Here is a 26,677-nt window from a genome sequence, read left to right as displayed (position 1 = left end):
GTTGGGTTTTTTTTTTTTTTTTTTAAAAAGTAATATAGTCTGAGGGGTTAGTCCTAATTTAGTTTAAGAAACTGAGTATTACAGAAGTTTTGTGTCTTTTTAATTTCAGACCATTTGGGCAATGCTATGAGTTTCTCACTCTTCATACAGTGAAAAAGTACTTTCTTCCGATAATAGAGATGGTTCCCCAATTTTTAGAAAACTTAACTGATGAAGAACTGAAAAAGGAAGCAAAGAATGAAGCCAAAGATGATGCTCTTTCAATGATTATTAAATCTTTGAAGAATTTAGCTTCAAGGGTTCCAGGACAAGAAGAAACTGTAAAAAACTTAGAAATATTTAGGTTAAAAATGATACTTAGGTAAGATCCTTACCTCTTGGAATGATTAATTATGTGAATTTTTAGAACCATACTTATCACTAAATTTCTCTTACAGATTATTGCAAATTTCTTCTTTCAATGGAAAGATGAATGCACTGAATGAAGTTAATAAGGTGATATCTAGTGTATCTTATTATACCCATCGGCATGGTAATCCTGAGGAGGAAGAGTGGCTCACAGCTGAACGAATGGCAGTAAGTCTCGATTCTTTTTCTATGAATAAAAAACTACTTAAGACAGAAGTTTAGAATAGTTCAACTAAAATTAATGCAGTATGAACATTTTAAAGTAAACTTTGAAGTTGGGAAATGTTTTCATTGACTTAGAACTATGTTAATCCCCAAAACTTTTTTTTTCTATTATTTGGTGTTGATACGAGTAGCTTAGCATATCTTCCAATGAACTTGAATGTGGTATTCCAAAGTAACTATTAGCTTATGGGAGGGTGGAGTAGATAAGAGGTAATCTGGAGAATGGATTGAGTAGTATTTGATACCAGATAATGAAGAAGTGGGTTATTCATTTGACCAGTATTAAAGGTTTTAAAGCAGGAAATGTAAGGGGCTTCAAAAAGTTTGTGGAAATGAAATTACAGTATGGGTATGTTTCAGTACAGTTTTTGAAATCCATGGATAACTGTTTTTCATAATATGCATTTTCCATATACTTTTTGTAGACCTCTTATATTATAATCACTAGCATAAGATTAACTGTATTTTCTGAGAAAAAAAGAGAGGCACTCCTGACAGGGTCTTATCACACCATGATCCCCAAGACCCCCAAACTCCCCAGCCAGCGAAGATCACCAGCATACCTGATATGTTCAGGTCAACAACGCAGGATCCAAACCCAGGGCCTTCATATATGGCTCCAGTAGTGTATAGCGGCACCCTACTGCCTGCGCCACGGCAGCTAGGCCTAGAACCACTGTTTGTTTGAGTGTGTACTTTGTGATGTTACTGGGGAGACATCTGTAGAAGAACTGTTCTTACCTTCAAGGAGTCCTCGATTTAATAGAGTAGGCAGTGATTAGAATGTGATTAAAGGTATATGGAGAGTGCTTAGACATTGGCCCGGTGTTCAAGGGTCACATGCTACATGTCTGGTTTGTGCATGTGATGTCCCAGCCTTGTGGAAAAGTCGAGAACCAGAGTTGCTACTCAGAATATGGTTGTAGGCTTAAGATTTCTGTTCTAGCACCCAAGAGCCTTTTACTTTTCTATAATAGGATAGTGTACTCCCCACTAGGATTTTTCTTGAAGTTTTAAGAGCTAATAGATAAGTGATAATAGTGTCTGACACATAGTAATCAGTTAATAAAAGTAAAAAAAAAATTAAGAGTGCCTTTTCACTCAAGATCAAAACAATTCTGGGGCAAAACTATCAAAGAATCCAAAGATCCCAAATTGGTCCTGTACCTATTCCACCTTAACCCTTGGTCATTGTTGCACTTACTTATTTTTCTGAGCAAAGCCGAAGTATAGACTCTTTTGGATAATTTTAGTATTTCTAATTCATGGGAGCATTTCTGTATGTACAGAATTAAGTGCTATGAAATTACTGTTGGTTTTTTTTTTTTTTTTTTTTCATAATTTCCCATTAAAGTAACACATAAGCATGTTGTATTAGATTATTACATTTTGTAAATTTTTTTTGAATACTTAACATAGTTTAATAGTGAAAAATTACTTATTTTTCATAAAGTTTCTGTGTTTTGGTTTCTGCTTTGAAAGCAGTTTTTGACTTATATTTAGGAATGGATACAGCAGAACAATATCTTATCCATAGTCTTGCTAGATAGTCTTCATCAACCACAGTACGTAGAAAAACTAGAGAAGATTCTTCGTTTTGTCATCAAAGAAAAAGCTCTGACCTTACAGGATCTTGATAATATCTGGGCAGCACAGGTAAAGAATTTAAGATGATGATATTTAGTTTTTACACTAAATAAACTAAAAAGTAATGAAATACAGTACTTGTTGATCATCCTTCATCTGAAAATCTAAAAATGCTCCAAAATTGCAACTTTTCCAATGTTGACATGCCACAAGTTGAAAATTTTGTACCTGATTTCTGTGATGAGTCACAGAATGCTGCAATACAAAAATGTATGAAATTACCTTTAGACTGTGTATAAGGTCTGTCTGAAACACAAATAAATTTTGTGTTTATTAGACTTTGATCCTATCCCTAAGATATACCTCATTATATATATGGGAATATTTCAGAATTTGATCAAATTCTGAAATCTTAAGTGCTTTTGGTCCCAGGTATTTTCCTGATAAGGGATACTCAACACATAGTCAGTGTGAAATGTGATGCAGGCTCGCGTTTGACTTTTACAACATTTAAATACTTGTTAGGTTTATAGATTCCCTGTCAGAAATCTTTTCTAAATCACCAGTAGTAATACTTTAAAATAAGAATACTCTATTTTTCACTGTATTTGGTCAAGGTTGGTAATTTGTAGGTGGTTTTAAATAAGAGATAAACAGTTAAACAGTGAAGGAAATATATAATTGGCTTCTTCATAGATTTAATAGAAAGAACAAACCTCCATTTTTAAAAGAGTTAATTCACTCAATTGTTTATAAAGACTTGTAATTATCACAAGAAATTTATAACTCAAAAGAATTGCAAACTGTTTTAGTTTCAGAACTAGAAACTAATTTCCTTGGTTATTTTAATGACAGGTTTCTATTCAAGGATCACTTGGGAAACACTGAGTTCTATATTAACAAACCAAGAAAATAGTCAGTTTTTGTCATTGAGGGCTGTTTCCAGATTTGAAACAATGCCTTTAGTGTACTTTATTTTCTCCTATTTTGCAATATTTAAATTGGTATATTAAATCCAGTAAACTATAACAAAGATTCATATGAACCGAAGTATGCACATTAACCATGTATGTCAAAAAATTGAATTGCATGGTTTTAGATGGCAGTTCTACAGCAATCATAATGTTAGGCAGTTTTGTATGTTACACAGTTAAGTGAAGGAGGGAGTTTATTAAGATTTGTCAGCAAAAATATACTACTTATCTGTTATTCAGATACTACTGTGCTGTCATTTTTCTTTTTTTGTTTTATAATAGGCAGGGAAACATGAAGCCATTGTGAAGAATGTACATGATTTACTGGCAAAATTGGCATGGGATTTCTCTCCTGAACAACTTGATCATCTTTTTGATTGCTTTAAGGTACTAAGGTAACATAGTAAAGTATTATTATTTTATTTGAAGTAGAGTTTATTATACATGTGCTTTCTCAAAGCCAATAAATACTTGAATACCTTAAATAGAAATCTCATTGAACAATATCTTCTGTAAAGGAGTTGATCTTGGTTTTGTCTCGTAGTGATTTGAACCATAGACGACCATGTGGGATCTGGCTCCCTATGTACAGTGCTTATCCACTGTGCTACAGGGCTGCCAAACTATACTCTGTGACATTTAGAGTCGTTTTGGTTTATTTTTTAATCAGCTTTTTTTTTTTTTTTTAAGAGAGATTTTTGCTATAGGGTGCATGCACTTGCCAAAGAGACAGAAAGTGAGAAATCTCCTCCTCTGGGGGGGATGGCTATGCCGCCGTCCCTTCTCCATTCTCCTCTCAGGATTTTAGGAATGCATGCACGTGCACCTGGCATGAGTTTTAAGCTGCCGGGTCTGGGACTTGAACCACGATTGACTACTTGGGAGTCCAGTGACATAACTACTACACTATCTGCTGGTACCAAGTAATCAACTTTATACGTAAAGGTTTTCCTGTGTTATTTCGTAGTATTCCTGGCCTCTGCCCATTAAAAAGCCACTAGTAACCCTCTCCCCTCCTACGTTAAGATAATGATGTTGTATTAACTGGCGTTGAAAATACTCTTTTTAGGGTTGTGCTGTTCTTTCTTAACTTTAGAGCTTTTTAATGTTAATCCTATCTTAAGTAACAGTGTATCATTATTTTTGTGTAAGTTAAGAGACTTTTGGGGTGGGGGGTTAATAACCAACTTCATTACAGACTCTTGTTTGCCAGTGTGTAATGCATGTTATTCTGTAATCAACTTGTTTCAGTTATTATGAAAATCCTTGTATGCCAGATTGTCTTTTAATATAATTTTTTTCTTCTAATATAATTTTAAAGTCACAAGTAACTTACTGAATTTAAGGGAGGCTGATTCTGTCCTCAGATATATGGTAACATTCAGAAACTTTTTGGTTGTCAAAACTGAAGGGAGGAATTGCTACTGCTGATTCTGTCCCCAGATATATGGTAACATTCAGAGACTTTTTAATTGTCAAAACTGAAGGGAGGAATTGCTACTGGTCTTTATTGGGTAGAGGCCAGAGATGCTGCTCAATATTCTGCAGTTCACAGGACAGCCCTTAGAACAATTTCCCAGCCCAAAATGTCAGTGATACTTAGGTTCAGAAACCATGGTCAGAGTTTAAGTAAAGAGAGTTTTTTCTCACCTGGAGTTTCACTCAGCCATATGAGTGTCACTTGAATAATTCTGTGCCCAGCTATGTTGTTTTTCTGATGAACTGAAAGGTTAACTAGGTGACAAGAAGTGATGACTAAATATGTGTTATTTTCATATCACTTAAATTTTTTTCTAGGCCAGTTGGACAAATGCAAGTAAAAAGCAACGTGAAAAGCTTCTTGAGCTAATACGTCGTCTTGCAGAAGATGATAAAGATGGCGTGATGGCACACAAAGTGTTGAACCTTCTGTGGAATCTGGCTCACAGTGATGATGTGCCTGTAGATATCATGGACCTGGCTCTCAGTGCCCACATCAAAATATTAGATTATAGTTGCTCCCAGGTAAGGGTGTGCTGCTTGGCTTATCTTTTTGTGATCTTTCTCCTGCGTAGTGAGGCTGGCTTTTAATTACAGGACAGTTCCAGATTATTCTGACATTTCTTTCAAAATGATCTTCAAGAATTGGCTTTTTTGTTCATATGTCTGTCCTCCTCTACTTTGTTACCTACATCAAGGTTTTGTGAATTATCTGAAAAGCATTTTATTCACCATGGGAGATAGTGTAAACAAAGTACATTTATATGGTGGTTGTAGACCTGTCAAGTGCTAAAACACCAGTTTCAAATAGATCATAAAATATTAAAGCTAACTAGGGACTTTAGAGATAAGAGAATTAGGTTTTCTTTTCTCATAGGAAAGTTAAGAAAAATTCAATAGAATTTCTTAAGCACTAAACATTTCAGGGCACCATGATGATTAAGTCACACAACAGCTTCCCTGCATTCTATAATAATTTATAGCATGGGTCTCTTTTAACACATGATGAAATAAATGTTTGTGAGAAACTCATTTCCCATGTTAATAAAACTGTTTGGTACACCTTTGAACTGGCGCTTTTTGTTGTTGTTGTTGTTGTTGGAGAGGTTTTCGCTATAGGGCGCATGCGATCACCAGAAAGACAGAGACAGACAGAGAGACAGAAAGCGAGAAATCATCCCCCGGGGGGATGATCACACCGCAATCCCTTCTCCATTCTCCTCTCGGGATCTTGGGCACGCACACATACGCTCCCGGCCTGAGTTTAAGCCACCTGGTCCGGGACTTGAATCATAAGTCGACTACATAAGAGTCCAGCGACATAGCCATTATGCTAACTGCTGGTTCCCTGAACTGGCATTTTGATAAAAGCTAAGAAAAGAAGATGAAGTGTAGGTATATATCTAATACAGATACTACTAAGTTTTTTTTAGTTGCTTGCTTATGACATTTTTAAAGTATTCAGTACATTAAATAGTAAAAACCTTAAGTTTAAATTACATCATTAAACCAAGAAACCTTGTGAAGAATCTTGAATCAGAGCAGCTATCAAGGGTTTAACTAGTAGTTCTTTTTTAGTTTTTGCTATAGAGGATGTGCGCTCAACAGAGGAGGCAGAGAGAAATTACCCTCGGAAGGGATGGCCATGCTGCGATCCCTTCTCCAATCTTGGAATTTGGGGCACGTACACACATGTGCCCAGTGCTGTTTTCAGGTGACCACGTTCTAGACTCGGCAGCCATCTGACCATGTGGGATCCATGGTCTTAATCTCGATGCGACCTACTGGTCCACTAGTAGTCCTGCTTTTAATGAGGCATTAGTGCCTGGCACAGTGTTTTACCATTAATCTATAGTTACTAAGTTTAATAGAGTGTTTCCTTTTCCAACTTTATCTTTCATTAGATCAGAAAATAAATTTTTTAAAACCATTCTCCCACCCCCTCCTTTTCCTTTCCAGTTGCCAAAAAAGGCAGGAGGAGGAGTTAGCCTTATGCTTTTGATCATTTGAGAATATTTTCATGGTCTTAAATGTGTTCTCGGGACCAGCAGGTAGTGTGGTGGTTAAGGTGCTGGGGTGGTTAAGGTGCTGGACACGCGCACATGGCTGACCACGGTTTGAGTCCCAGACCTTGTGGCTTTCTTTCTCACTTTCCCTCTCTGTGTCTCTTTGAGCAAATTAAAATGAATGAATAAATAAAATTAAATAAATAATTTAGAAAAAATGTGTTCACAATTAAACTAGCAGTTTATATTTTAGAAATTCTTAGGAGTGATTGGAAAAGGGCACAGAGATACACATAAGTACATCTGTTCAGTGTTCATAGACATTTGAAAACCTGAATAATTACTGATAGTCTATATACAGTGTTGTATTACGCAGTCACTAAAACACGTTATCTTTCTTTAAAAGAAAGACTTACTGATGCAGAAAATGTTTAATCTAAAACACTTAGTGTATAATCCTAATTCTGTTACTAAAAAGTATCTAGATACTGTAAAAACATTCCCTAAACATTGAGGTTTTTTTCCTCCCTTTTTGGAGAGGTGTTTTTTTGCTTATAGGGTGCGTGCGCTTGCCAGAAAGACAGAGACAGAGAGACAGAAAGCGAGAAATCACCCCCCAGGGGGGATGGGCACGCACGCACACGAGCCAGGTGTGAGTTTAAGCCACTGGGTCTGGGACTTGAACCACAGTCTACTACATGGGAGTCCGGTGAATTGGCCATTATGCCAACTGCTGGTCCCCCTAAACATTGATTTAAAAAAAAAAATGGATAAAATATTTTTCTTCCCCATACACACACAAATATAATCTGAACTTAAAAAATTGTTGGGTATGTAAACCCGCACATGACTTAGTAGAAGGAGTGAAGTGTGTGTAAGGTTTGAGTATAAAATATCACATTGGGTTGTTGGAAAAGTCATGACACATTTTTGCATAGAAAAGCATGTCAGGGACCAGCAAATGGTCTAACGGTTATGTTGCTGGACTCCCATGTAGTCGACCATGGACCCAACGGCCTAAAACTCACGCTGGGTACATGTGCGTGTGTGCTCCAGCAAGATCCCTAGAGGAGAGGGGATACCAGCATGGCCTCCCCCACCCCGTAGTGATTTCTTGCTTTGCGTTTCTCTCTGTCTCTCCTGGGAGAGCATTTGCCCTATAGCAAAAATCTCTCAACATTAAAAAAGAAAAAAAAAAACACATCATAACTTTTCCACCAATAAGTCAAATAATTTTGAATTTATACATTTCTGATTTTTAATTGCTTATACTTATCTCTGTTCCTTTTGTTTTCTGATGTTTATCTAGATATGTCTTTTATTTTTATTGTAATGTTTTGTTTTCTTTTTCTCCTAAGTTAACCTGGTTGCCATACTATTATTTTCTTGGCAAAATATAAATTTTTAGTGTCCTCATTATGCCTAAAAAAACCCATTTAGAGTAACAGTCAATGGTGTTACTTGTTAATGCTTGATTCTGTTTGTGGTAGAATCTCTTAAAACATCAATTTTTTTTTCCTTTTTTTTTCTTTTTTATTTATTTTTATTTACATTTGATACATTCAATCACATTATTTAGCTTACAAGGTGATCATTTCAATATATGAACATTTCTTCCGGTCAAGTTGGTCAAAATATAACACTACCTCACTGTCTCAACAATGCTGTCTTCATATCCCTCTTCCAAATGTTCTTCCCCTGGCCCCATTCCTCCACACACACCACATCTGGCATTCACATCCACCTCTTGTGTTTGTGCATCCTTTAGCCCATCCATTTCAGTTATAGAGTGCGGACATTCGGTATATATTAAGTGGGGACATATAGTATCTCTCCTTCATAGCCTGGCTTGCTTCACTCAGCAGTAAATCTTCCATATTCTTCCACTTTCTGTCAAAAGCCAGGGTTTTGTTGTTCTTAATGACTGAATAGTATTCCATAGAGTATATGTGCCACAGTTTTTCAATCCATTCAGCTGTACGGGGGTATTTGGGTTGGTTCCATGTCTTAGCAATCGTGAAAAGTGCCGCAATAAACATCGATGTGCAAGCACTTTTCCAATGAGAAATTCTTCTGTCCTTTGGGTAGATGCCAAGAAATGGGATTGCTGGATCATATGGCAGTTCTATTTGTAGATTTTTGAGGAATCTCCAAATTGTTCTCCACAGTGGTTGGACTAATTTACATTCCCACCAGCAGTGTAAGAGAGTTAGTTCCTCTTTCACCACACCCCCACCAACAGTTATCATTTTTTAAAAAGTCAATACATTTGTCCCTTGGTATCAGTGAGGTGGATTGGTTCCAGGACCCTTGTGTATATCACAATTCAGTCCCTTCTATAAAATGTGCTAGGATTTGCATATAACCCATGTACTTTCTCCCATAATCATCTCTAAATTAGCTATAAATCTTAATATAATGTCAATGCTGTGTGAATACTTGTATTGCTTAGGGAATAACAACAAGGAAAAAAGGTCTGTTGTATACAGTACAGGTACAGTCATCATAGGCCTAACTAATAGTACACACTAGCTACAACATTTTCAGTCCAGGGTTGGTTAAATTTGCAACTGGAACCTACCACCCAACTGTATCTACCAGTTCTGGCCAACTTTAAAATAAAACTTCTTGTCAGTGCGCCTAACACTTGGGATATATACTGTTGTATATTTATCTTTCAGTCCATTTAATGTGAAGTTTTGATAATAGGGCCTTACTTTTAGGACTTTGGGGGTGGTAAATGTGAAGTAAGGATATAGTTAAAGCGATGTTATTTTATAATACTCAAAATAATTGGAATATAGAATTATTTAAGTCTTAGCCTATATAAAACATTGAAATTGTTGTTTAAGGACCGGGACACACAGAAGATCCAGTGGATAGATCGCTTTATAGAAGAGCTTCGCACAAATGACAAATGGGTTATCCCCGCACTAAAACAAATTAGAGAAATTTGTAGTTTGTTCGGCGAAGCACCTCAAAATTTGAGGTAAGTCTTTGAAACGTAAAATTTCAGTATTTTATTGAAAAGAAACAGTTGATAAAGCCAAAAATTTTTAAAGATTTATTTGATTTAACTTTATTTATTTCAATTTGACCAGAGGGACAGAGTGAGAGCAAGTGAGAGAGAGAGAGATAAAGTGAGAAAGCAAGCCACCAGATCCAGGACCCGAACCGCAGTCGGCCATGTGGGAGTCCAGCACCCTTAACCACCACGCCACCTGATGGCCCCTAAAACCAAATTTTTAAGAAAGAAAAGTAGTGGGATGACAGACTGAAAGACTTGAGAATTTTTTATCATACTAACCTCTTGTTCTACAAATGTGTCAGTAAGCCACAATCAAGTGATGAGTATCAGAATCAGGATGATAATGCTGCCATCAGTTTCTTGGTTCAGAATTATCTCTTGTCTCTGACAAGAAATGCCAGGCAGTTTTCATGGTATGTAATTTAGCTATTAATCTCATTCTTCATTTTATCCCTCTTGCCTATATTAACTTTGAAACATGTGTTAAACTATTACAGAATAGTTTTCAAAGTGAACTACGCCATTTAAAAAAAAAAATTTGTTTTTATAGTTAATTTAAAAGATTAGGCCACAAGGACATTTTAATGAGACAAGGAAAAAAGATGAGACAAGGTAACAAGATGCAGTTGAAAAACGTTTTTATTTCTTTTAGCTAAGTTTTTTTTTTTTTTTTTTAAATACTGTCTTTACTATCTCAGGTATACATCTGGTTACTGAAATAATTTGTTACTATCTTTTCTGGTAGTAGAGGTGGACCTGAAAGCTGGAAAAGGAAAAATAATGTGGAGAGAAAGAGAGCTAGGTGTAGTAGAAAGATTATTCATAGCAGAGCAGTATTCCTAGGTGTGAGTTTTGTGTCAAACATATCATTTAATTTTGTAAGGATTCTCTATAACGAATCATTTTTTTTTTATGTGTAAGATGAAGTGATTGCCAACGTCCTTTACAGCTCTAGATTACCATAATGATACCCAAGACTGAAGTAGAAAAGGTCATATGTATGTTTTGATTTTAACAGTTGAAATTTGTCTCACATTTTATCCAAGACTGGAAAAAGTAATAATGAAATTGGGAAAGCTATAGGGATAAAAGCTGGAAAAATTTCAGACATATATCTTATTAACAGTGACATTTATTCTTTTTTTTAAATAATTACTTTTTTTATTTAACGTTATTTATTCGTTCATTTATTTTAATTGGACCAGAGAGAGACCTACAGAGAAAGTGAGAAAGCAAGCCACCAGATTCGGACTCGGAACCATGGTTGGCCATGTGGGAGTGTCCAGCGCCTTAACCACCAGGCCACCTGCTGGTCCTGAGGACCATATTTTCAATATGTTTGACCCACTGTACACACACATAAGACTTTGGACTTTGCTCAAATGGGTCCCTTTGTTGCAGATAGACATAGTAGTTCACATACATGCCCTCATCTCCATTAGAATGGTGGTAATGACTATGGAAGTTGATTGTACACACCCAAGATATCAAAACAGATTGGAACGAAGCTAGTTGTCTTTCTGGTGACACCACTGGGCAAATTTAGCAATAAACCAAGTATCCCAAAATGTACCTTGAATATAACTGTAACTATTTTACTGTAAACATTTTCTTTTATTAAATTCTTCACTATAGTTGCAGCATATTCTTTGTGATGCTAGTATTGCAAGGAATGAGGTGGTTTTTTTGTTTTTTTGTTTGTTTGTTTTTAATAATTCTGGAAATAATTTTGTGACCTAACATGTGCTTTGGTACCCTTACAGCCTAAGAGTACAAATCAGGCATTGAAGTAGACTCCTGTAGGACAAAGTCAGAGAATAATAATATATGATTTACATGTAAAATAAGAGTAATAGAATGAACACCTTATTTTTTGAGGCACCATTTCCTTTTAAATTGCTTGATATAGTCATTAAAGAAAATGAACAAAAGTATAATTTGTAAGTTTTTTAATTAATAGCTAAGAATTTAGGTGTAGTGTAAACTCTTTATTACAACAGAATTTAATTACCTAATTATATTGTTAAGTTCTTCTCGTTTCAGTCAAACTCAGCGAAGCCCCCATGTATTTTATCGCCATGACTTAATCAATCAACTTCAGCACAATCATGCCCTAGTTACTTTGGCAACAGAAAACCTTGCAACTTACATGGAAAGCATGAGACTGTATGGTAGAGGTATGTATTATAAGCTAAAATGAACTATGGAAAATAACTGACCTTTTTGCATTCATTACCTTAGAAATGACAGGTTTATTTTTAAAAATGGAAGGTCATTGGTTTTATAAATTGTGTCTTTTTTTATGGGCTTATGATGCACTTTTACTTCCAAATCTTACTCAAAGCTTGTTTGTCTAGGTCTGTTGCATATATTATAATTGTTTATAATCCTGAATCCATGCTTCATAAGTGCTTCAGACTTTATATATTAAAAATTCACAATATTGGGACCAGCAGGTGGCATGGCAGTTAAGGCACTGGACACTCCCACATCGCCAACCAGGGTTCAAGTCCTGAATCTGATGACTTGCTTTCTCTCTTCCTCTCTCTCTCACTCTCAACATCTGTCTCTCTCTGGTCAAATTAAAAAATGAATGAATAAATAAAATAAAATAATTATTAAAAAAAATTTTCACAATATTGGGCCATCAGGTGGTATAGTTGTTAAGGTGCTGGACTCCCACATGGCCGACTGCAGTTTGTGTCCTGGACCTGGTGTCTTGAAATTTGTGCCAGGCATGTGTGTGTGCTTGCCCAAAATCCTGAGAGGTTAATTTGGAGATGGGGTTGCAGCATGACCATCCCCCCCCCCCTTGGGGGTGATTTCTCACTTTCGCTCTCTGTCTCTGGTGAGTGTACGCACCTTATAGCAAAAATGTCTCTTAAAAAAATTCACGAGTAGATGGGTATATTACAAGAACCCACATGTTTATATTGCTTTGCAAAATAGGAAATTATTTAAACATGTTGGGGTAAAGTCTCCTGTGATTTCAACAGACTTTTTTATTTCCGAAACATTTTTTTAATTAATTAATTTACATTCATTCTCTAAGCATTGTCGAAGTATACAAAACGTGATTTCCCATCCAGAATATACTTTGTAGTGGCGTAATCATGCATGTTATCGTCAATAATTTTCCATTTCTAGTTTATCTATATATACACACACACACATATATGCACACACACATACATATGTATATATTTGTGTATTTACATATATTTTAGCCCTATTTCTGACCTTCTGCCCTTTCCCACCATCCTCCCACACTATCTCTGGTGTCTACAGTTGTCTTTCATTCTTTTTTCCCCATATTTTATTGATCACACAGTTTCTTATATAGTCTAACTACTTTCAATAGCAAGTTCAGAAAAGCAGTTTTAACTTTAATAAATCAAAGAAATGCTAAGGAACTTTGCTCAAAACTTAAAGCAAGGAAACAGGTTAGGATTCTGTTCAAATAGTAGTTATATGAACCTATCAGCTGCTCAAGACAGGACAAAAATCCTTAAAACCAGAAAACAAAGCCTAGAAGAAAATCAGCAATGTTTTAGTCAAAAGTCATAAAATGCTGTTTCACCAGTTTGGTCTCATATACTTAATCTATCTTCTGTTGTGATTCGATCTTACCAATTAAATTCTGGGTCAACAGAATGTGGTGTGGTTGTTTTTTTTTTTTTTTTGAGAGATTTTTCACTATAGAGCGCGTGCATTCGCCAGACAGAGACAGACATAGAGACAGAAAGCGAGAAATCACCCCCCAGGGGGGATGGCCACGCTGCAATCCCTTCTCCTCCATTCTCCTCTCGGGATCTTGGGCACGCACGCACACACGCCCGGCGTGAGTTTTAAGCCACTGGGTCTGGGACGCAAACCATGGTCGACTACGTGGGAGTCCAGCGACATAGCCATTACGCTAACTGCTGGTTCCCCCTACAGACGGTTTTTAAGTGCCTGCCATGTCTGGAGTCGTGAGTGAATGCTCTTTTGCTTTCCAGCATTTGTGTCAGAGTGTGCCCATCTTGAGTATAGATGGATTCTTACGATATAGTTCTCCTCTTATACCAAATTCATAGGCAAAAATACAAAAGCCATTTTGAAAGTCCAAGTTTGTTCTCAGAGCCACTGAAAAGCAAACTTTATATTACTTGCATTAGGGATAGAATTGATCCCTTAATTAACATGTTATAGTAGGATCTATGGAAGCCAATAGTGTAGATTAAAAATGAGGGTATTTATAATACTCATTATTTGAGGAATAGAAGAGATGCTTGATGTTCCTGAATAGGATACTTTTATACGCCAGATTTTTGCTTAATTCTTAAATATATTCCCAAAATAAAATTCAGATAAAATTGAAAAGTTAAGATTTTTTTAGATAACTCCTACTGATTTTGTCATTACAGTTACGTCCTTAGGACCAGCTAAGTCCTCCTGGTTAGTAGATTGTAGAGCTAAACAAGCACTGTATGCATGAGACAGGCTGTGATGTTATCATTTCAGTCCCAGTCAAGGCAATATAGGCATACCTCCATGTGATAGGTGTTCTGTACTAAAGGCAAACAGAATCAATGAGAGAAACAAGGTTCTCTATGCAGTAGAGCCAAGCACCCAAGCATTTGGGCTCAATTTGACATAATTCAGACTCTTGTGTTATGATCTCGGCTTGTTTGTTTGTTTGTTTGTTTGTTGCTATAGAGCGTGTGCACTCACCAGAAAGAGAGACAGACAGACAGAAAGTGAGAAATCACCCCCCAGGAGGGATGGCCATGCCACAATCTCTTCTCCTTCATTCTCCTCCTGGGACATGCACCTGGCGTGAGTTTATGCCCCTGGGTCCAGGACTCAAACTGAGGTTGACATGGCAGTCCAGCAACATAGCCACTATGCCAGCTGCTGGTCCCATGATCTCGTCTCCTTTTGGGTGGTACAGAGCCATCCTCCTAATGTAGGCCTTTCTCCAAATCAATCCATGTAGCTTATATGTGCTTTAATGCTAATTTTTATTTAGTTTTCCATGTGATATTTTGTTTAATTTTATCAGAAATTGGGAACTCTACTGTCAGGCACTCAGGAGATTGCACATACGCAGTTCAGCTTCATCAGGGTTTTCTACTTGATCTTAGTTGAACTCTGTATGATTTCTTGCCTCATTTCAATTTTATCTTCACAAAAATGTTTGCATTCTTGAGTTTCCCCTCCTTAAATTGTCTCTTCACAAAATAAGAGATGCGACTTCACATTGTTAGATTGCCTAGTGTCTTAGTCCATCCCTTATTACATTACTAACAGAATGTCTGAGAAGAGGTGATTTATAAAGTGAAGGTTTATTCAGCTTGTGGTTTGGAGGTCTGAAGTCCTGGGGCCAATGTCTGATGAGGCTGCTGCATGTTGAAGGGCAGGATCTTGAGCAGAATGGTTATTCCTAAGTTTCTGACTGCTCTGGTCTCCTTTCCCCAGATGCACCTGAACTCAGTCATTGGGGACCTGCCCTAATGACCTAATCACACCCGAAGGCCCAGCCCTGGGACACCATGAAGGGATTAGGTTTTCACTTAGCACGTTTACAATACAACGAAGTCCTAGCACGTGATTTTCAGGGGACATCCAAACTATAGCACCTAGGTTTGAAACATAGCTATATGACCCTGGACAAGTTATTTATGCTAGAGCAAGCCTGGCACATAGTAAGCTCTTTCTTTCTGTTTCTTTCATTCTTTCTTTTAGCACTGGATTTTTTTACTATTAATATTTTCCTCTGAATTCATTGGTATCATACCTTCTGTTTCTTCTCACTAACCTTAATGCCTTTTCCTTTGATTTATTACTCTGTTCTTCTCATTAATACTGGTCAATTTACAGATAGTTAAATGTGATTTTTTTTAAAGCTAGCAAAAATCCATTAAACTTTTCACATTTAGTCATTTCTATGCAAACATCATCCATCAGCACTTTGGAACTTGGAATTCTAAAGTTAATTACAGTTTTTGCCTCTGTGTAATCAAAGTTTTGCGTGAATACCATTAGGTATGAGACGTGTTATTCAGCAAGAAAGTGTCAAGCTTCCACAGTTCTCTGATAGTGTCAACTTCTGATAACCAGTATTAAGTATTTGCTTTGCCTATATTTCTTCTCCACTAACATCTTCAGATTTGAGGGGGGAGAAAAAAACATTTCTTTAGCAGCATGATTAGCTGATTTTACCTCCTGTTTTAATGTTACTTAGTAAAGGAATGAACTTAATAAAAAGGTGTTCTCAATACTAGTATCTTCACGCACTGATGCTTACCAAGTCATTTAAAAGTGATATATACCACATCTTTCAGTTTTTTCTCAAGTTTTCGCTCATTGGTAAGAGAGTCATTGTACTAACTTGAATACTTACCAAAAGTTTACTTTACCATTATACTTTGTGTCTAGGTAGAGTCGGGTGACTTGTCTTCACTTTGAATCATAGTTTTGTACCTCTTCCCTTTCTCGGATCTAACGCCTTTTTTTTTTTTTAATGGACCACAGATTAGTTTATGTTTAACACCCGTCATGCCATGAATTCATAGGGAATAGGTTCCAGTAGCTCAGGCTCCTTTCCATTGGTTCTCACAGAGTGTGCTTCTCTGGGTGGAGCAGGCTGGCGCGTCAGTTGAACCCAGGTACCTTTTTCTTTGGCTTCCTTCTTTTCCTGGTCACTTTCCTTCACATTTTAGGGAGCTATCTCTGCTCTTAGAATGCTTAATATGCTCAACACACACATTGATTCTCTTGGCAAGAATCTTGCCCTTAACTTGTTTGTTCACAACAATGGCAACAGCATGCTGGGTAACATTGTAGACGCTTCCAGTTTTGCCATGGTAATATTTATGGGGCATTCCTTTTTGAATAGTACCCATTCCCTTGATGCCCCCGATATCACCCTTCTTGTAGATTCACATATGTTGCCAAAGGAACCACTCCATGTTTTCTAAAAAGGCCTAGAGAACATAATTTAAGGTGCCTCTCCTCTTTTAATTACTGGAAGATGGCAGTTCTGGCCAAAAGGCACGCCATTTATTTTATTTTATTTTTTTTTTTAAGAATAATTTTATTTATTGTTACTAGTATTATTTTAATTTGATAGGGCACGTGTATACTCATCAGAAATAGAAAAAGAAATACAAGGGAGGGGGGGAGTAAGAAAGCAAGCCTCCAAGTCCGAGGCCCAAACCATGGTTGGCCATGTGGGAGTCCAGTGTCTTAACCACCACGCCACCTGCTGGTCCCTAACACTGACAGTTTAAAGAACATTTTCCACAAAAAGAAATTGTTTTTTTCCATGCGTGTCATTCACCAAGCTCTGTTAGGATGCAGATCTTGGGCTAGACTTTCTCAGTAGTTCTGATTCATTCCTGCATTATCTTCCCTGAGATACAGTGAAGTCTGTGTGGGTACTTTGTGGTTCTAAAAAAAATTAAGCTAGTATTAACCATTTTGTAAACAGTTTATACTTTCATGGAGAAACAGCTTTTCCTGATCTGGCTCTGGGAAACTATAATATGATTATTTAACATCTTATTCCAGAAAGTGAGAAAGTACTCAACAAATCATGTTGACATGTCAGAAGGCCCCAGAAGGTGCCTTTCACTGGACAAAACTGGGTCAAATACAAAAGGAAAATAATTGAACCTACTAAATAGCAATATACTATATATGGATTTAAAGGAAAATACCAACCAATAAATACAGAACAGATGATGAAAATAAACGAAAGGGTGAAGGATTTAACTTACGGTGTGGCAGAATAATATTTGACATATCTGGAAATTGTCCTAAGGGGATATAGCAAATGAGGAAACATTTATTCAAGAAAATGTATTAAATATCAGGTAAAACAGCAAGGGTCTGTAGAATTTGAGCCACAACTTGTCCCCTTTTTTTCCACGCTCAGCTTCGTTGTGTAGAAATTCTACTCCAGGTGGTTGTGACTAAGAAGTAGGGGCTCCTTCTCCCCACAGCTTTTGGTCTTCGGCTACAGTTTCACCACAGGAGGATCAGGTTACCAGTGTTTCCTGTCCTCCTCAGTCCTGTGTTGCAAAAACTCTATTCCAGGCAGTCATGGTGAAGAGGACCTACCTAGACTTCTTTATCCCACCTAGACTTCTGTACCTCACTCTGTGCCTGTTCATAGGGCAGAAGTTTTACTCCAGACATAACAGACTGAGGGTACTGTGACTCTGATTACCCCCACTTTCTCATAAGTTCCATGTTAGAGGGTACAGTCTGAGAAAATCAGGGGCTTCTATCCCCTAACAGTAGCACCTGCTCAGAAGGCCAGGGTATTATTCTGGGAGAAGCTGGCTGCTGTTCCTCCAGCTCCTGTACTCTGTGGCACAGATGTTCTGCCCAGAGAGAGTGAAAAGCTATAAGGACAAAGCTCTTCTGCAGTTACATTTGAAGGGACTATTTGAATCAGCATGCCATGCCTAAGAGTATTATCAAAGTAAATGAGACTTAGTGAAGAACAATTAAGAATGTGCCTATAGCTCCTTTGTCCTGGTATTAACAAGTGAAATGGTAGAGGAACCCAAAGTTTAACAGAGAGATCTGATGCACACCCAAGCCAAGAAGAGCCCTTCCTTCTTTGGAAAATAGCTATGAAAGTATTTAGGGGACAAAGGAATGTGTCTCCAACTCATTCAGAAGGTTTAAAAAAATTGTACACTTGAGTATGGGAGCTGGGGACACAACTAATGAAGTAAATGGAATAAAATGTAAACAATTAGTGAATATAGGTAAAGGTTATAAGAGACTCATTTAAAAACTTGTGTAAGTTTGAAACACTTAAAATAGTTTACCCTTAAAAACCTGTCAAATAATGAGACAAGCAGATGGTATAATGGTGGAGGAGAAGGGATTGCATCCCACCCAGGGAGGGGGTGATTTCTCACTTTCTGTATCTGCTTCTCTGGCAAGCACATGCGCCCTATAACAAAACACTCTCTTTTAAAAAAAAAAAGAAAAAGAAAAAGAAAAGAAAAGAAAGAAAAACACAAACCTTGTTGCCAGTGTGTGGCATGGTGGCTAAGTGTTCTGGATTCCCACATGGCCAACTGCAGTTCTAGTCCCGGACCTGGTGACTTGCTTACTCACTTTCTCTCCCTCCCTCCCTCCTCTCTGGTCAAACTAAAATAAATAAGTAAAGTTAGGTAGTTCTTTAAAAAAAAAAAAATACACAAAACCTGTCGAATAAAGCTGTGCATAAACTCCTAGTTTTAAAAAATAAAAATATCGGGGCAGGCAGGTGGCATGGCTGTTAAGGGCGCTGGACTTCCATGTGGCTGACTGTGGTTTGAGTCCTGGACATGGCAGCTTGTCCCCCCTCCCCCCCCACACACACACTCATACTGTCCCTCTCTGGTCAAATTAAAAATAAAAAATAAAGTTTAATAATAAAATCTTAAATAAAAACATAGCTGAAAGTCTAATGTTTAGTCAGATACTTGAAGACTTGCTGTGAAAAAGAAAATTGCTACGTAGTAAAATAGAACTTGATTTTCTGTGTAGTTTCTTACTGAAACCTCTTGAGAGAGGTATTGCTTCAGGTCCCCGGCCCTGATGAAGTGGTCTTTCTTGGATGTGCATAATACATGTTTAGGACTGTGTGGCAGATGCTATTATATATCTGTGGCAGTAGAAAGTGGTTAGTCATGATACATGGGGTTCCTTTCTTCACCAAAGCATCAAGAACAAATATGCTTCCAAATGCTGTAAATGTTGTCTTTACAACGTGTGATGATTTTGTTCAAAGAAGCAGCCTTACTGTTTAAAGACTTGGATTACTTGTATTGTTTCCAGAGGTGCTCACTCAAGTTAAAAATTCTTTGACTATAGTGCAGACCTCCTGTAAAGTTGAGGTACGGTATGGAAATATCAGTAGTTAATGATTGCTGAAGGGAAATGACACATTTCCGGACATTGATAAGGTGCTGATAATTCTGATAAGTTGGTCATGTCATGTAGAGTAGTAGTATCTGTTACCTTTACTTCGTAGGTGTAAATTAATAACATTTTTTGTGCCAAAATAATTTTTTCTCTGAAAAGACAATTTCCAGTATAACAGGAAGGAAATTGGAGAAAAAATGATTTTGTCTTGGTAGTCAGTTGACATTTACAGATCATGCAGGTCAGTCTTAGGCTGTAATCATAAATTCCTTCATTGTATGTTAAGATTGGGTGAAACGGGTTGTGCTGCAGAGATATTTTTAATAGCATATTTAAGAGATCATTTTCTTTTGCTTATGTAAAAGGAAAGTTTTGGGGGCTTTTGGTGGGGAAAATAGAAGACGGGTAGAAATTACCAACTATATTATAGATTTCAGGTTGCCTTTCAACAATAAAGCATTAAGGACTTTTTAACTGACTTAATTCCTTTGGTGAAAGTCTGCAGTGATGTGGGTATCCATGTGTATAACGCATGATTTTTCTTAATTTGCAGACCATGAAGACTATGATCCACAGACTGTGAGGCTGGGAAGTAGATACAGTCATGTTCAAGAAGTCCAGGAACGACTTAACTTCCTTAGGTTTGTTTTACACAATTAGTATCACTCTCTTTAAGACACAGATAAGAAATGCCGTTAATGATTATACGCTTAGAGATTTGAGAAGCACCTTTTTTTGTTCAACGTTTTGATGGTAAGAGCTTTCTTACGAATTGAAAAACCACATACAGCAGAAGAGCTCATTGGATCATTAGGATGCTAATGGAGATGCCTAGATGATCAGTGCTTCAGAAAGTCTGTTGCATGTATCACTTTGATGCGCATCCTGAGGAATTTTCTCTTAGAATATGTTCACTTAGAGACTTCTGTTTATTATCAAACTGCTTATTTAGGAGCAGTAGTTACATAAGGATTAGTAGTTACACAGGGGTAAGTAGTTGAATAAAGATTTTAATTTGAAAAACTACTCACCACATTTTAAGAAATGTGGCATTTGGTTAAAGTGAAGTTTGTTGGTTTTTTTTTATTTTTCACCCACCTGGATAGGAAGGACCTGCCTGCCTTCCCACATTGAGAATCAGTGCCATAGTGAGCTGTTGTTACTGATTGGCATGTATTGTATCCCTTAGAATATAGTGGTTGCAAGCCCTCTTAATATCTGTCTGTGTGACCTCTGGCAACTTACCCAAAGGAGAAGAACTTATCTTTAATGCTTGTTGTATAGTCAGCCTGTGTTAAAGACTTTATATTCACACCTTAGACAGTGCAGTGAGACGGCTGTTATTCCCATTTGATCAGTAAGAAAACAAGATTCAGATGGTTTAAAAAAGTTTGTTCATAATCACACAGCCAGTATGTGATGGAATTACACTATTCAACTAGGTCTGACTTGAGTCTGTGCTCTTGCTATTGAACCAGTGATTTTTCAGACTTAACTAGGAACCTTAGGGCTTTTGAATAGGTTCTTGGAATATTTCTAAATGGTATTCTCACCTTAAATGTTTCTGCAGCTGTCTTTTGAAAAACACAATAAGAACTTAGAAAACAACTACATTTTAGTCATGTTAGAATTCATTTTCCATATCTATAAATTACAGGTGAGCAGGATTAGGTAGAACTAGATGCCAGAGACCTTCTTTTAGGAAATGAGTCCTTATTCATAATCACCTGCCTAAGTTCTGGGCACATAGTAGGTACCCAGTATATGCTTGTCAATACTAAGTTTGGGTTTTTTTGTTTGTTTTCAATACTAAATAAAAGTTAAGAAATAGGTTCTTCTGAAAGAACTAACATCTTTTTATCTGTAGTTAAGATATGGTTACAACTGTATTTCATACATATACAGATAGGTTGCCTTTCAAGATAAAATTATGCAAATCTAATTGCAAATTTTTTTTTTATATTTTTCCAAGATTTTTATTGAAGGATGGCCAACTGTGGCTATGTGCTCCTCAGGCAAAACAGATATGGAAATGCTTAGCTGAGAATGCAGTTTACCTTTGTGATCGTGAAGCCTGTTTTAAGTGGTATTCCAAATTGATGGGGGATGAACCAGACTTAGATCCTGATATTAATAAGGACTTCTTTGAAAGTAATGTGCTTCAGCTTGATCCTTCCCTGTTAACTGAAAATGGAATGAAATGTTTTGAGCGATTCTTCAAAGCTGTTAATTGTCGAGAAGGAAAACTAGTAGCAAAAAGGAGAGCCTATATGATGGATGATTTGGAGTTAATAGGATTAGACTACCTTTGGAGGGTAAGTCAAAAGTAGGACCTCTGTAAACATTATATCTCATGTAGTTTCTCAGATAGGTGAGGAATTAAAATCTTGCATATAAATTATGTATTCTGCTCTGATGCTCACCCGGGAGTCTGAGGTAGTGATTGTTCATCATTATGTCATTTGTCAGTGGGATTTTTCTTCTCTCTCTTTTTCTTTCTCCCTCCTTCTGCCACTGATGTCCCTGTTGTTTGGGCTTAGAATCTGTGTTCCAGATAATGTTTACAAGTGCACTAACCACACAAATCTTTTATGACTTCCCCATGACAGTTAATGTCCCGTCCTATGTCATCTGTTCCCCCTTAACCACACCCCCAGTTTTCATTCAGCGTAGATCTCTTCCCCTTCAATGTTTATTTTAAGTTACTGTACATTTTAATACAAAAATGGATGACCGAAGAAAAGACTATTTGGAAGGGATTTGAGTGTGTATTTTATTGAAACTAACTTGTGATATTTTTAAATACTCAGGAGTAACTACTACCTATCTGAGGCTAATCTTTGTCTTTTTAGTAGTAGTATATTATTACTACCTTTAAAAATCTGACCTTTAACAGTAAAACATCTTTTTGAAAATCACAATTTTGGGGCCAACCAGTGGCATGGTAGTTAAGCCATTGGGATTCCGTGTGGCCAACTGCACAGTTCAAGTCCTGGACCAGGCAGCTTGAGAAATACAATGGATGCTTGTATGTGCATGCCCCAAATCTCCAGAGGAGTATGAAGGACAAGGGATTGCAGCATAGTCATCCTCCTCGGGGGTACTTTCTTACTTTCCCTTTCTCTGTCTCTCCAGAGCACATGTGCCACATGGCAAATGAAAAAAAAAAAAAATGTACACAACACTCCAAAATGTAAACCTGGTTGAACAAGGAAAAACCTCCTCCCCCCATTTCCCCATGCTTCACTCTTTTTCTTACCTAATTATTTTACTGGGTTTAACCCTGAAACACTTCCCCAAAGTACTAGCATTTTGAATGTGATTTGAAAACCAGTGATATGGGGCCAGCAGTGGCATGGTGGTTAAGGTGCTGGACTCCCACGTGGCCAACCATAGTTTGAGTCCTGGACCTAGTGGTTTGCTTTCTCACCTTCCCTTTATTTCTCTCTCTGGTCAAATTTTTAAAAATATTAACAAATAAAAATAAATAAGTACCCTGTTTTAAAAGTCACTAATGTAATGAGTTATAAAGATTTATAACAGGAGAAGGGGGTATCCCTTTATGCAAAACTGTATTGTCTCATTTCCTTTGAACTGATTTGAATTCTTCCTTGAATGCCTCAGAACTTGGTTAAAGTATTATATTACAGGGTTAGGTAACACTGGCCAAAGCATATTTTACCCTACCCTTAGTGAAGTGTGCCTTTAATTCTTAAATTGCCTTATTCAGATACTTAGATTTTGCATTAATAATTCTTTGGTCTGTTTTTGTTGATGAATTTTTACTTGATGAACATGATTATCAAAGTCAGCTTACTGTGACATTATTGAATAGTGTATTAAAATAACTTAAAGCTATGGTTTTAATTAAATGCCAACTAAAATATATATTGAAAAGAGTTCACACTTTAATCTTTTTGAACCTAGGTTGTGATTCAAAGTAATGATGATATTGCCAGCAGAGCTATAGATCTCCTTAAAGAGATATACACCAACCTTGGTCCAAGGCTACAGGTTAACCAGGTAAGGATTGATGTACATTAAAATTACTCATGTTAGAATTCTGATTGGTAGAATGCTATTGCTGTTGCTTAGTAAAAAAAAAAAATTTTAATTCAGAATTAACTAGAAATTTTGTTTCAGCTTTTAGTAAAAACTGTTTCTGCAGTATCTAGCTCGTATTTCTCTTGTACAAAGTGATATCCAAATGAATCTTGCTTTGATAATTTTCTGAGGATAATTGGGATTATTTTCTATCTAATTATTTATCTAATGTTGAAATAGCAGAGATTCTACTGAGAATATTTCAGTACTGAGACCAATACCCAGTCTTAAAGTTCAGTTTTTACTATCTAGTTTATACTTGAGAAATTGGCAATGCTAGCTTCCTTTTAGGAAATTGTGTTTTGTTATCAGTATAGACTATGTTTAAATATGATCATTATTAATTGAGATCTATCTTTAAATTAGCTATTGTCATCTATGTTTTTAAAGAATTATTGAACTTCATTTATTCATTCATTTTTAATTTGACTAGAGAGGGACAGAGTGAGAAAGAGAGAAAGTGAGATAGCAAGCTGCCAGGTGCAGGACTCGAACCACAGTCAGCCATGTGGGAGTCCAGTGCCCTTAACCACCATGCCACCTGCCGGCCCCTCTTATTTATTTCTAAGACAGTGTCTCATGATCGTGATCCTCCTGTGTCAGCCTCCTAGCTTTGATTATGGGCATGCACTAACACGCCCAGGTCATTTTCAGACAGGGTCTCTCTCACTCTGTTGGTCAGGTCTCACAATCCTCCTGCCTCAGCCCTCCCAGTCCCTGAGATTACAGGTACATGCCACTGCACTTAACCTTTAGTTGGTCCCAGAATCAAACCTGAGGCCTCTCAGGTGGAGCACAGCTTCTTAGCATTACACTGCACCCTGACTGGACCTGCATCTTTAACTAGATTAATGTTACAATTTTACATTTAAAAGCAATTTACTGGACCTGCATCTTTAACTAGATTAAAGTTACAATTTTTTACATTTAAAAGCAATTTAAACTGTATATATTTGTAGGTGGTTATCCATGAAGACTTCATTCAATCTTGCTTTGATCGTTTGAAAGCCTCCTATGATACATTGTGTGTTTTGGATGGTGACAAAGACAGTATTAATTGTGCGAGACAAGAAGCTGTTCGAATGGTTCGAGTATTAACTGTTTTAAGGGAATATATAAACGAATGTGACAGTGATTATCATGAGGAAAGAACAATTCTACCAATGTCAAGGTTTGTGAATAGCTGATGTACTAGTGCTGATTCTTAATTATTTGCTATTTCCCTAGAAACTCAGTTTATTTTCATTGACATTGTTGCCTATAAGTGTTAAGTGATATTTTGCAATTGAACTGTTTCTATTTTGGTGTCATTAATATTCTGTTCAAAATAGTATTGGCACTTTTGAGAGTAATTGAAAAGAACTCTTAAAAAAAAAAAAAAAAAACTGCCTTGACAGATAGCCAGTGTAGCAAGAAATATTTTCAAATGGTCTAGTAACCTTAAGGTCTCACCATTTAGTAATTCAAATGGTTTTTACAGTTTAATGTTGCTCATTGAATGAGTACCATCAGGTTTTTTAAGAGTTCTGTTTGTTAACCATGAAATTCTGTAAAGTTGCTCCTTGAATATAATTTATTTTTCATAACTTAAGAAAATATGGCAACCTAACTGTCATTTTGGAGTGGGTTTTGACGTTCAGAGTTTTGGGGGAAAATGGGGACATCTTTAGCATTTTTGTTGATGCTCTCAAAGTTTATCTTTATGTTTGGCTTTTTATTTATTTATTCTATAAGCAAGAGAGACTGAGAGAGTATCACCCCCAACTAGATTTTAAAACCACAATTCATTCCCAGCCTTCAGCCAGTCCCAGATCATGGCCACACATTATGTGCCCAGCTTACTCAGGGAGGTCTCCCGACTTAAATATGAACCTTCCCTTGTGGGATTGATTGCCTCATAGAGTGTTGTATTTTCTCACCTAACTGCCGCTGGCCTTGAGTTGGGCTTCTATAGCAAAAAAAGGGAAAAAAAAAAAGGAAAACTGAAGTGTTACTTCTGTCTTTGTTTTAATTTCTTATAAGTAGACAATTCATTTTCTATAACCACAGATAAAAGACTAATCACAATGTAATATGCTAGTTGCATTTTGAAGATTAGTTTTATTTGCAGTTAAAAGTAGTACATTTTTATTTCCAAGATACTAAAAAAATTTTATCTTTTTTTTTTTTTTTTTTTAAGAGAGAAATATTGCTATAGGGCACATGTGCTCTTTGGAGAGACAGAGACAGAAAGCAAGAAATCACACCCCAGGGGGAATTGGCTATGCCTCAATCCCTTCTCCTCCATTCTCTTGGGGTTTGGGGGCACACATATACACGCATCCAGTATGAATCTCAAGCTGCCAGGTCCAGGACTCGAACCGTCGTCAGTTATGTGGAAATCTGGCAATGTAACCTTTATGCCATACACTGGTCTCAATTATAAGTATCTTCAATTGACTTCTTATTTAATAGAAAAGCATTCAGCATTGATTTCCTAGCTTTATTTTCTTAACAACATGATTCGAAAGTCTACTGAATGTGATGTTTTCTCCTTTTTTTCCCTCCCTCCTAGAGCTTTCCGTGGTAAACACCTATCTTTTATAGTTCGATTTCCAAACCAGGGCCGACAGGTGGATGACCTGGAGGTGTGGTCTCATACAAATGATACAATTGGATCAGTGAGACGATGTATTCTGAATCGTATTAAGGCCAATGTAGCCCACACAAAAATTGAGCTCTTTGTGGGCGGCGAGCTGATAGATCCAGGAGATGATAGAAAGTTGATTGGACAATTAAACTTGAAAGATAAATCGGTAAGTGTGTGTAGCTACCAGACTTTGCAACAAAATCAAACCTGAGATTTTTTTTCATGTATTTACTAAATGCTAATTGACGTTCGTTATGTGTGGGATTCTGTGTTAAGTACTTGAATTTACAATACTAAATAAAACAGGTGTTATGACACTTAT

At 36.7% G+C, this 26,677-nt stretch overlaps 1 protein-coding gene across 1 annotated transcript in view; it reads left to right on the top strand.

The window, feature by feature from the left end:
- USP9X (ubiquitin specific peptidase 9 X-linked) overlaps positions 1-26,677 on the top strand; it is a 101,275-nt gene that overhangs the window by 19,373 nt on the left and 55,225 nt on the right. Inside the window, 12 exon segments of the mRNA XM_014587941.2 lie at positions 110-361; positions 438-576; positions 2,137-2,289; positions 3,477-3,581; positions 4,992-5,198; positions 9,532-9,668; positions 11,751-11,884; positions 20,176-20,263; positions 21,595-21,937; positions 23,550-23,645; positions 24,686-24,897; positions 26,281-26,521. Of these exon segments, the coding sequence (XP_014443427.1) occupies positions 110-361; positions 438-576; positions 2,137-2,289; positions 3,477-3,581; positions 4,992-5,198; positions 9,532-9,668; positions 11,751-11,884; positions 20,176-20,263; positions 21,595-21,937; positions 23,550-23,645; positions 24,686-24,897; positions 26,281-26,521 (2,107 nt within the window).

This window comes from Tupaia chinensis, unplaced genomic scaffold (genome assembly GCF_000334495.1).
Source record: "Tupaia chinensis unplaced genomic scaffold, TupChi_1.0 Scaffold000248_1, whole genome shotgun sequence".
Lineage (NCBI taxonomy): Eukaryota > Metazoa > Chordata > Mammalia > Scandentia > Tupaiidae > Tupaia > Tupaia belangeri.
The sequence above is the reverse complement of the archived record's forward strand: the minus strand, read 5'-3'. Positions and strand labels throughout refer to the sequence as shown.